This window comes from Platichthys flesus, chromosome 10 (assembly GCF_949316205.1).
Source record: "Platichthys flesus chromosome 10, fPlaFle2.1, whole genome shotgun sequence".
NCBI classification, from domain to species: domain Eukaryota; kingdom Metazoa; phylum Chordata; class Actinopteri; order Pleuronectiformes; family Pleuronectidae; genus Platichthys; species Platichthys flesus.
Genome location: NC_084954.1, coordinates 14,673,485 through 14,686,026, shown reverse-complemented (window position 1 = coordinate 14,686,026; position 12,542 = coordinate 14,673,485). Strand labels below are relative to the sequence as shown.

Sequence of the window (12,542 nt, the reverse complement as noted above, 5' to 3'; positions counted from 1 at the left end):
ACATGACCATACACTGTCCAGAAACCCTGGACGGAGGTCACGCAGCAGGCTTTTATGTTTGACCCATGCCTTCCAGTCAATGCTTTTGTCTTAATGCTTGCCACCTGCATGAAAGTAACGCCGCTGGTAAAACTCAGAGTGCTGAGGAGCTTTTACAGGAGAACTGAGACAGGAATTGAAGGAGTTTGTGTATTTCAAGGTCTTGTTCACAAATGAGTACAGTCAAATAAGTGTGAAGTCCGAAATTTTGCGGTTGTTGTACCTGACCATTGTGATGAAGGCGGAACTGAGTTGCAAAACAAAGCTTTCAATTTACCAATTGACCCTCATGATCATGAGCTTTGGATAGTGACCGAAAGGACAACATTCTGGTTGCAAGCAGCTGAATTGAGTTTTCTCCAACAAGTGGCTGGGCTAAGTCTTAGAGATCACTTCAAATCCAAAAATGGAAGTCGAGGTGGTTCGGGCATCTTGTCAGGATACCTCTTCCAATGGAGGTTTACTGGGCACACCCAGCTGGGAGGAGACCCAGGAGTAGACCTAGAACCTCCTATCTGGTCTAGGAACACATCAGGATCCCCTAGGAAGTCCTGGAAAACATTGCTGGGAAGAGGGATGTCTGGAATATTGTACTAAGTCGGCAGCCTTTGCTACCACACATAAAAAAGCTTGTATACATGTGCAGGAAAATAAAATGTTTCCATTGTGAACCATACAGCTGCAACCTGTTACAAAAAACTCACCTGTAGCACGTGGTGTCAGAGCAGGGGTTGTGCACCCTAACAATGATGAAGACGTGCTGAAAGTGAGAGCGAATGGCCTTGGGGGTGAACGGGTGAGCACCGGGCTCCTGGAACACAATAGTCACAATGTCGTTCCCAATGTGTCGCTTCCTCAGCAACTAGTCAATGAAAAAAAGTCTTAATTAGAGAAGAATGAGACCAGGTGCTTCTATTAACAGACGGCATGTACAGAGCACTAGGAAGACAATTAAGAATTCTTTAGAAAGAAGGTTGGATGAGAATCAAACTTGACACCTTAGCCCTACGTCATCATGCATGCCTTTATACAATACAACATTACATAAAGGTTTTATATGTTGTCAAAGAAAGGAGTTTTCCATTTCCGTACACAAAGCTAATCGTATACCACAAAAGACTGGGCGCTCCAACTTTTACCTGTTGTTTGTTGTTGGGTGTGTGCGGCAGCAGAGTGGACACATGGAACATGATCTCGTAGTCCTTGTATGAAGTGTAGAGGGAGTACAGTCCTGTGGAATCCGCTGCAGGAAAAAAATCAGTGTGAGACCCATTGAACAAATAATGACATCCATCTCTCACATGTGTATTATGTTTGCTCAGTGTTTTTTCTGAAGGGCAGGATGCAATTTCATAACAGCCCAAACAACCAGACAATTGTGAACTGTGTCTGGGTCAATGTCATTATGGATGAGATGACACTGAAACATTTTAATCAAGTGTCAGTCTGTAAATTGAGGATTTTGTGTCACATTACTTTTTCCAGATGAATGGACAGAATGGAAAAATCAACCTGGGTCTAAGAGGAGCTGATCGTTCTTTTTCAGTTTTTCTTTCTTCTAGTGTGTTATATCGATATTTTGTGAAAGAAAGATTTTGTCACGGTAAAGGTCCAATCCCCCACAGGTCATGTGACAACACAGTTCCAGATAACTGCATAATGGAAGCCTATACCTAACAAAGCCAGGTATAGTGGGGCTGACACTTCCTACACGTGCCTACACCAATCACAACAGAGTGGGCCAGCTGGCCATTCGCAGCTGACTGGGCTTTGTGTTTTCAGAACATTAGAGCATGTAAGTAATAACCCAAATTAAAATGACCTGAATGTCAAGAAATGCCTGTGCATGTGTCTTCTAGAAGAGTAGGTGAGTTACTTTTGGTGTCCAGCTGGGCTCTGTACTTGGTGAAGCCTTTAAGTCGAACTTTCTCTCCAAGAAGTTGGAGAAACTCTTCCAGGGCGGGACCGGCTGTCTCATTGTTGTACATCTCCTCCTCAGTGCTCTGACCCGCTCTGCAGTACATCACCCCAACCTTCACCTGAAAACTCAGCTGGGGAGCAGCGAACACACACAACGATACTTCTTTAACTCACTTCTTCAGGACTGAAAATCACATAACTTCACTCCTCCTGTTGATAAACTAAGATGCCAGCTGTCATTCTGTGAAATCAACTCATTAGTTTTTATATTTTGGAAAGTTTTGCTATTCATCCTACCCCTTGTTCATCCAGTTTCATCAACTGCTCTGTGACCTTGGGTGTGTTGAGGGCCAGTCTGAGGCAGGAGAGGTCCAGCTCAGGGAGAAGATACTCCAGCACCTCTTTGATGGGCAGCCCTCGGGTGGTGCCGTGCTTGGAGGTGGAGGGCACTGCATCCTCAAGGATAGATCCTCGCAGAGTTGACAGCTGAATGAACGAAGAGAGGGAGGATGAGAGTGAGAAGACAAAGAATGCACGTCAGGAATCTTTGCTGTGCTTTGAACTTTGTCTTGGAGATGGAACATGCTGATAGCAAAACCTGCATGCCCAGACACCAACAAAAAGCACACAAGGTACAGTGGTTTTTAAAATAATGCCACTTATTTTATGCTTAAACAAGCCAGCATAAAACAAAGGGACAATTATGAGACAAGGCCTAGAGTAAACTGAAAAAAACACTGAAGAAGAAGAAGTGGGAGGATTTCTCCAAGCATTCTGTATACACAGAGTCTGCATTGTGAAGGCCTATGGGAGTGAACTCAATCACTCTGCTATCATAAGCAGCTGGAACGGATGGAGACTTTCTCCCCTGCAAGCTTGAGGCTGTGTTTGGGCCTGTGTTTACAATGAACCTGTGTTCCCTGCATTTGGAAGGTAGACTCGGGGGCAGGAGTCCTGAGGTACTTCATCTTAAGAGTGAGGGTTTAATCACATACACTTGTCAGTTCCCAACGTACAGCCTCAGGCAGGTGGCTTTATCCTCTGATTGGGAGTGCATCTCTATATTAGCCCTAATCCAACACTTAAAACTCAAAAATATCATGCCAGCCACAGAGGTCTAAAAGCCCACTTTGCAACTGGATATGACAGTATATTTCTACTGAAACAGAGAGAGGTAAAGCTCTCCACACAGTGGTTGGAGATTGCACTGACAGGCCTTGCAGGCTGGAAGATGAGTGCATTTCCTGAAGTTTCTTCACACTTTGCTGATGTTGGGAGACAGCTGAATAGCCCTGGGGCTGTTTGCAGAATGAGAAACCAGGACTGAGTGTGGGTTTACCTTGAGCTGGTCTCGCCAGTATGTAGCAGGCAAAGTATAAATTGCGCTATAAACACCTATATGAGTAAACAGGATAAAGATCTATGCCAACAATATAAATATAACTTGTCCCATATAGAACCCCAAAAAATCCAGAATTTAAGAGGATAGGACATTATGGCTGACCTCGCTCGTTCTGTAGATAAGGCGGTAGTTGTACTGCTGTCCATGCTCTTTGTCCTCATCCAGTTTTTCCCTACGCAAGCTCACTGCCATTGGACCGAGCATCTCATCTATCCCAAAGTAGTTCCAGTGCTCTGCAATAAGGCAGGGAATGAAATGGTAGAGAGACAGTTGTTGGGGGATTTTCAACAGTACTTTTTCTCAACACACATTCATATGTCAATGACTCTATGTAATGAAAGCACTTAATTGGATCTCACCTCTAAGGTAGAAGAACTTCCTATAGTAGTAGGCTCCTAGGTCCACATGCTCCACAATATATTGCTTGCCCTTTTCGCTGAGGGTGCTGGGGCCCTCCTTTGGTCCCTCGAGCACTGCGACTCCAGCATTTGTGCAGTGTGTGCTTACAGATGTTTCATACAAGTTTCCTTCCCCACACAAGGTCCCTGAGCCACTGTTGCCTGTTCCACCGCCCACAAGCCCATGATACCCCATCCCACCTGCTCCCAATCTGCGCCTTCCATTGCCATCTGCGCCTATCTCGTTGCGGAAGCAAGGGCAGCTCAGCAGCATTTCGTTGCTCTGTTCATCTCCTCCTTCAAGACTTGGACTGTCCCTAGAGCTGAGCTCTTCCTGGCTGCCACTTGGGGAGCTGTAAGGCAGGCTGTGGGTGGATGAGAGGGTGGAGGTAGCTGAGGCCACAGCAGCAGCAGAGGCCCCAGTGGTGGTGTTTTTCCTCTTGCCTGCAGTCTGCCGCAGCTGAATAATTTCGTTGAGGTCAAATAACGTGCTCTGAACATCGTAATGGGAAAATCCTTTCTGACACACCCAGGGCTTTAGAGGGGGGCCCATGTCCTCTGTCCGGCTGTCCTCTACATCAGACCCCGCTCTGGGGGAGTCCAACTCACCCCGCACATTTCGTAGTTTGCGAAATATAGACTCACCCCCCGTCTCTGATTTAGTGCGTCTTTTCGGGGTCTTATCTCTGTCCTTGGCTTTAGGAGGCTGGCTGTCCACCTCCTCCGGAAGATCCATTATAGTCTGCCTCGACCCAACATTCAACATGTCTTCCAGTTTCTCTGGTGCAGGGCTACGCTGGTCAACTTTATCCCCTTGATATCCCTTCAGCATTTCAAAGAAGCTCTCCCCAGATACTCCATGCTGATCTATTGAGGAGGTGCTACCGTACTCACGATGAAGAGGGGACCATTTAGGTCCCAAGGCTGAACCCCAGTCTTCTCCACTGTCCCCACTTCCTTCCATCTCACTGATAGTCATGTCACTGTTGCTTCGCTGACGAATGCGTCTCTGTCTTGGGTTTCTATATGCAGGACCTCTGTAGTCTCCTTGGGCCATGTAACGCGTTTCAGGACTGTAATTGTTAGCCTGGGCGCGATTTTTCAAAGTATTGTGGATGTTCCGCAGCATCGATGAGTCCTGAGGGCTCATAACAGAGCCTAACTTAATGTGAACTTTTCCACCAGAGGGCACAATAGAGTTCTCTGTCTCTGCAGTTAAGAGCCACTGAGCCCCTGTAATGTCTTTTCTTGGGGGCCAGTCAGCCACCCGAGCCCGTACACCCATTTTAGGCACTCCTGTGCTCACAGTGGCATGGACATTGTCTGTGCGTGTCGGCACATTCCCTCCATTGACCATACGGAGGTGGCGTGTGTAAAACTCATCAGTGGCTGGGATGGAACCCCCAACAGTGCGCTCCATGGGTGGGTGCTTCAGGCTGGTCATGACACCAGTGCTAAAGGCTAAAGGCACTTAGCAGGTAGACATGGCTGCCTCTGGGATGCGAAGCTGCTCCCTGTCTTCATGGGCAGATTGATTGTCAGGATAAACAACGATGGGGCAGAAAATGTGACAGGGTAGACCCAACCTCTTCAGTACTCAACCTTGCATATTACTTTCCCAAATGTGTCAGCACTGCCACATTGCATTTATGTTCCACATCCCTGAAAAAAAAGAGAAAAACCAGTCAGTACATACATTTTCCATCCTGACGCACACAACTTTCTTACAAGAATAAAGGTGAAATTAAGGGAAAGCTTTTTAGCTGATCTTAGATAATAAATCTTAGATAATGATCTTAGATAATAAATCAACTGAAATCCACAAAAGATCCACAACATGAAACTTTATTAGCTGTGATCAGAGACCGCATTTATATAAACATGTAGAAAGTAGGATTAGGATTATACATATAAATATATAATTGTCATACACGCACACACATTTTTCCAGCAAGTAGAAAAGAGTGTGGACTTTTTTTCTTCCTTTGAAGGCTTTTTACAAGCCAGTGAAAAGTCAGTGACATTTTCCATTTAGATAGGGAGGCCTACTTTTCAAACCAATTTCAACATACGCATCAAGGGGACACATGAAAGCACAGCCAAATTCAAGAAATTAATCATTTTTTTCTTCTGAAAGTGTGAGGAAAGTGATGCCCTCACCCTAATCAGTTAATTTATCCAAAGGGGACATTAAAGAAAAAAAGGCTATATAAGACTTGTGTCATTACCCAGATTACATACGAGGTAGAGAAAAATCATATGGATCTATTGATAAGTATTCAGTCTCTTCTGGATGTACAGCTCAAACCTGTCTCAGTCACCGAGTGTTGGCTTCGGATTCGTATGAAGTCTCTCATGTGCCTCATTAGGAGCCAACATTAGTGAATTGAAATGCAGAGTTGCAGTTTTTGGAATCACATATCCCAAGCTGCACATCAAAAAGCAACGGGGCCCTTTGAAAGTCATCTGAGAAGTGGATGATGATCCTCTGCCTGACAAATCGGGCCAATTTGGCAGTGAGGCACTGGGGGAGATTAAGGCTCCACTCTCGGTCGGGCCTGCCTGGTTGTGGCTCTGATCACATTAGCCAAAAGCAATCAGTGCACTGTGACGGACCTACAACACAGCCACCTTTACACTGCATCCCACAAACAGGGTTGACTTTTTACTGACAAAGACACATACACTGCTTAATAGAAATAGGACATTCACCTTTGCTTCAGACAATAACAGCAATCAAAGTAGTGATGGGAATCGGCAGGGACCTCCCGATACGATAATATCACGATACTTAGGTGGCGATACGATATGTATTGCGATTCTGTAGGTATTGCGATTCTGTAAGTATTGCGATTCTTGTTGTGTTTAGATTCTTTAGATGTTTAGATTCTTGTGCAAAAACAAGAGCTGGTCAACATGCTCTAGGGTGAGGTTACTCCTCCCCCCATATATCCCCCCCCTTATAAAACCAATAAATCTGATTTGAAAACGATTTGGGAGGCAGCATGGCGTTTTAAATTCGTCATTCACAAGAATCGCAATTTGTAACTGAATCGATTTTTCCCCCATCCCTAAATCAAAGTGGATTATAGTCAATTAAAACAAAAGGAAGAGAGTGTAAAATGCAGTGGCAGTCCACTGAGAGATGGGTCAAATGTTCCCGAGAAACAATTTGTTTGATAATATCAGTCTATTTATAAGTCAGAAGAGGAATTCAAGTGCAAACTCTCAAGGCTTTGGAGACGATTCAGTTTTCAGAGTGCCTGAGGCAAAGCATCCCTTCAAAACATGGAAGAGAGTTTTCTGACAACAAACCTCTAAAACTGTGCTTCTTATGAAGCAGAAACCCCTACTGTTAATATTTTGTGAATATTCAGTGAAAATCCTGCAGTAAAACATACCTGCAGTAAAACATACAGAAAAAAATCCTGGAAAAACCCAACAGTGTTCCAAAACTATCATTTGCTTGCTTTGCAATTAAAATGTTGCTCTTATCGCTTAAAAACACAAGCAGTAGAATAATAAGGATTCTGAAACAAGAAATATATTCTAAAATATTGCATGTGAAGCCTCACATCTTTAGAGTAAGACAAACACCTAAGCAGAGCATAATTCCTCACAAAAGAGCCTAAAATGAAATGCAAACACAAGAATTCACAGCTTCATGTTAAACTGATGAGCATGTAAAAGCCCACCAAGTTACAACCGCATTGTTCTATGTAATCTCCGCACATCTTATGAAATTTTCGGGAAAAATACATTTAAATAATAATAAAGACAATATCTCCACTTTGATCTTCCATCTTTCACATGAGGCAGGCTCCCACTATACACTCTTTAAATCAATGGGAATCTATTTTATGGGACATGGCAACGGATAAGGTTTCTGGAGCAGATTAATAAAAACTTCTTAATCAAAAAAATTATAATAATTCATGCCCTACTAACACCCTCTTTCTCTGACATGAATAAGAGTGAAAATAGTCAGGGAATGTAAGATAAACTGCACGTCCACTCCCAGAGGGCTGGGCCCTATTCCCTCCCGCTGCAAGGTGTCCACAGGGATGAATACATGAAAAGAGGCATGTCTCAGAAAACAGGTCTCTAATCTCCTCACTGATGGACATGCAGACAGGGGACTGGCTTCAGAGTTTTGTCAGATTAAAAGGAACAGAGTGGCACTGAGACTGAGAGAGCATGTCTTGTGCACGTCTGTGTGACGAGGAAAAACAGGCTGAAAAAGTGAGCAAGGCAATCATGGAGAATCTAGGAGAAAGACTAGTCTCTTTTCCCCCCCTTTCTGCCTTATACCATCTATCCCTTTCAGAATTAAACTGATCTTTTTTTTCGCAGGTCAGTGGGGAATTTCAAAACAGCTTGAGCCCTGTTGTTAAATTAGGTTAACACCCTGTAATGGGGGCTCTGACCTCGCAGTTTGTTCATAAGGCCTGTCGAAAGATGAGCAAACCGGTGATGCAGATAAAGGGATGGTGACACACACCTCCGTAGAGTTCTAATTTGTTCTTATGGCTGTAAGAACGAGTCTAGACAAAAAGGATTGATAAGAGTAACACATCCCTTTGAAAGCTTGTGTTCATGTGTGTGTTACAGGTGACTCAGTCCTTGTCTCAACTTACACACACATAACACATAAAATAAAAAGGTGGACGGCTGACAGCAACAGGAAAGATGAACAGTGTTGATGAATCACACACATGAACCAGGAGGCTGACTCTTTCAAATCTGACTCACAAATATCAGAGCAAGTAAAGAAAACCCAAAAGAACAAGACCTGAATCATCAATGTAAGACACAGCTTGGGGTGCTAGACATTCTCAAGAAAAGAGTTTCCTTAAGAACAATCCCAGTTGCTTGGCTCAGTGGTATCCCAAAGAGAAAGGACAGCATGCTGGAGTTGAAAGACTCTTCGTCCTGGGTCTCCAAACAGAAAGGGAATGAAGTTTCCCAGTAGACTGGGCAAGTGTTTCCAGAGCTGAGACAAAGGAGCCAATGGATTGCCCTACAAGCTTGTAATTACTGCGTGCTTGAAAGGGACTAAGGGTCTGTTTGGCTGACACCGTTGGCTTTCAAACAGGCACCCTACCATTTAGCCCATTGGCTCTCTCCGTCTCCTAATCTTCCCCTGCTCTAAGGGCTGACTGGGATGTTGGGCAGCAGGCACAAAGGTCCCTCTGTGCTGGTTTGGGCAAGACTGGGGCCCCACTCCAACACGCTGTAGTCTTTGAAAATTGCCTGGTAAAGAGACCTCACTATGGCTGTGTACTTGTCTGATTTGCCTGCCAGAAAAATCTGATGAATTAATGCAAGTGGAGATGGATTGATCGAGACGAAGAGACACTGAACCAGAACTGAGAAGCAAAGAACAGAAAAACTGACGATGACCACAGCAAAGCAGAAGAACGGACCACTGCGCCCACAGAAGAATAGTAAGACTACTTAATAAATGACTAAAAGCTGGAGCGAGACTGCTCAACTTCAAACCCTTCCATGATGAGAAAGAGGGTTGTACACAGGTCAGATAGAGAATTACAGCTTGAGAGAAGAAAACAAGCATTTGTAGTTAATCCACAGACTCCTACACAATATCATTTCCTGTCAAGGAGGGAGTGTTGAGGACAGAGGGGTGAACGAGGTATCTTCACTGAGATTGAGCCCAAACATAGCTGTCCATAAGTACAACAGATGCAGTGGAGGTAACAAAGCATCTCCTCCACTCCACTCCCGTCTTTCACTCGCCCCTTCTGTTATTGATCCATTTACTGTACGTTTCCTCAACCTGGATACTGACGTGTGGCTGAGATCCAAACACAAACCTGCCCGTCTGATTGAACAAACCTGAGAACCTGACACCTTCACTGAAACAACAGGCCTGCTGGCAGACAAACGATAGTAGCATCATCCAAGCATGAGCCGAGTTCCTGGAATTCCACCAACCTCAGTGGAGGAAGTGATGAGCATTTGTGTTTGGGGGTTAGGGCATGTTCAGGCAGATTCTTTGAGAGAAGTGCAACATTGACTGTCCAAGTCGTATGCTTTTTAAAAGTGCCTCTGTAAGTCTACCATGCCTTAACAATAACAAGCTTGTCTTGCAATCGACTTTACCCATGATATCAGCTCTGGATGAAGTCGCACACCACAATAAAGTGAGAGCAGACCCAACAAATTGCTCAACTGACCACACGTGCAATCCGAACACCACGTGTAGTTGAGGCGCTTCAAAAAGCGGTGGCAGTGTATCGACATTCATCATTACCATTGTTTGTGATGTGCTGCTGCTCTGCCCCAACTCTGGGCCTCTAGCTATCACTGCAGCACAGTTCAGTGAGTAATGGGCAGAGCTAACCACTGGCAAAGTGAATTTCACTCACTGCCTTGCACAAGAAGACAGTTCAGAAGGAGCACTAGAATATATTCATTGCCATTATCTCTAGCAGGGTGTCCTCGATCCTTCCTCTCCGCTTATCCACAAAGTACTCGACAAGGGTTTTTCGCTTTTTTTTTTACATTGGAGAGACAGCCGGATAAATAGACACTTAAATCACTTGACATAGCTAGGTAAAGACATTCCCATTTCCAATGTCATCATCTGGGTGGGCTAGCAGCTTGACAAGGAAGGCCTTTGTCCAACTACCAGAGTCATTTACTTCTTAAAAAAGGTAATTACACTGCCAAGAGCTTAGGTGGTCTGCTTGTCCAGAGCAAAAAAAAACGAATGACTACTTCTTATACTTTAATCTAACAGCTGTCCCGTCAAAACAAAAAGAAAACTCCTTTTTTTACGGCCTTGATTGATTTTGGGTTTGTGAAACCATCACCAACATCCTACACAGTCATTTCACAGCTTTATGGTCCATATATACCTTAATTTACAGAGGCCGAGCTTGAGTTGGTTTAGAGCCTCATATTGGATGATGGGGTTATAGATGACTTGTCTTTATTGAGGCTGAGATTTAAGATTGTCAGCTTTTAAAAGTTGTGTGTTGTAAAAAGCAATGGGGATGAAGCAGTGTGCTGCCGCCTGAAGAGGAATGTGAAACATTCTAATGAGATGGCTGCCTGGCTTCTGAACTGCAGCAGTCAGGGGCTGAGGTTTAAGAGTGGAAGTCTGCTCTGGGCTGCACTTTCCCTCTCCCTGCCCTATCCCCTTCCAATGCTAGGACTCCATTAGACAGGCAGGGAAGTCCTAATGCACACGGACAGGTACATGCAGAGACAAACACTTGAACACACATAGCAAATGAAAGTAGGACACCAACTTCTATAGAAACTACAAGAAAACAGCACATTCATTGATTTGGCTCATAAGAATAAAAACTAGCAACTCTTGGGACGGTGACTATTTTTGAGTACAACAAACCAAACTGATTTTTATTTCTGCAGATATCAGAGATAGCCCTTCAGTCCCCCGGCAGCTTGTAGAGATGTTCTTTCTGGAGTACCTGTGTGAAACTAAGAATAATTTTTCTAGGAAATCACCTTTGAGATGTAAATTGAGGTCTCCTTTTAAAGTCCAAACCCGAGCTGCCAACAACAAAATGCAGGATTGTCTCTGCGACATCTCTTCTGGGTATAACCAAACAGGCACATTTGAGTTGAATTTTCAAAAATAAACATTCAGTCACCGCCACTGCGTAGACTGCTGCAGTTGTGCCTCCAGCAAAATCAGGTGCCAGCTTTTACAGGTGGGAAGCCATTAAGGGATCACAATCTTGTTACCCAACAATAGATAATGGCTGTGTATTGTATCCACAAAGTCTATTCTTTTCATAAGGTAACAAAGATATAAATCCTTGAGAGCCATATCTCATCTCTAGTATAAACTTAGCTGCCCCCACAGTCCCCACAGATACGGATCTTGTGTGATCTTCAGTAATCAAGGATAACTGTCACAGCAGTAAATGGGAGAAACAAAGGTTGACTATAAGCAGGATCCCCGGTCATCGACCGATATGGTTTGTTTGTGTAAGTGGCACTAGACAAAGGAAGCACCATAAAGATTATTGCAGCAAACCGTGGCACAATCCAGGCGACTGCTAGTATGCTAAGCTAAGATCACACACTTATTAATTAGTTATTTCATAAAAACAAAATCATGAGTTAAAAATGTACAACTGGCGCTGAGAAAAATGTATATTAGATATATTTATTTATGTCGGTCTCTGGTTATAAAGTAATCTGAGGTGGGTTCATTTTAGGTTTTGCCACATTGTTATTGAATGCAGAATAATCATTGTCTTTGGACATGCAGGGTGTTAACACATGAGGAAAGTCAAAGTGCTAAGGTTCACCGAAATGACAAACATAATTTGGGATCAGATGGCACAACTTAAAACTGACACATTTAATCCTGCTCCACTCACAAAACAAAATGACAACCATCTTCACACGGGCACACTATGGGATGGTGAAAAATACCTACTTTTTATATGGGATTCTCTTCCTCTGACATTTAGTTAGAGAGAAAACTTGAACCCCTTACTTTTGGAAAGTATATCAGGTACTGTTTGACCCGGTACAAACTTGACCCGTGCATCCAGTGAAATGCGAGTTTTACCCAGCAGTGTGCCTTGTTTAACAGGACTGTGTGGACTGGGGCAAAGATGTGTTTGTATGGACACTCCATTTCCTCTGTTTTCCCAACAAAAGGTAAATATCCCCCCTTTAATATCTGAAAAGCAGTGAACCTACCTGATACAAAACAAATTCTTCCAGCTCAGCATGGGGCTGGCACACGCATTTACTGAAGTGTTTGTGTGCTGAGA

At 43.9% G+C, this 12,542-nt stretch overlaps 1 protein-coding gene across 2 annotated transcripts in view; it reads right to left on the bottom strand.

Annotated features, from left to right (window-relative positions):
- The window catches only part of LOC133961860 (signal-induced proliferation-associated 1-like protein 1), a 34,507-nt gene that overhangs the window by 12,376 nt on the left and 9,589 nt on the right, over nucleotides 1–12,542 (bottom strand). For both annotated transcript variants that reach the window (XM_062397226.1, XM_062397227.1), the window contains exons 2-7: nucleotides 3,721–5,421; nucleotides 3,464–3,594; nucleotides 2,257–2,445; nucleotides 1,916–2,090; nucleotides 1,179–1,282; nucleotides 744–901 (exon numbers count right to left, since the gene is read on the bottom strand). In XM_062397226.1, coding sequence (XP_062253210.1) covers nucleotides 744–901; nucleotides 1,179–1,282; nucleotides 1,916–2,090; nucleotides 2,257–2,445; nucleotides 3,464–3,594; nucleotides 3,721–5,203 — 2,240 coding nt within the window. In that variant the 5' untranslated portion in view covers nucleotides 5,204–5,421. The remainder of the gene's footprint in view (nucleotides 1–743; nucleotides 902–1,178; nucleotides 1,283–1,915; nucleotides 2,091–2,256; nucleotides 2,446–3,463; nucleotides 3,595–3,720; nucleotides 5,422–12,542) is intronic.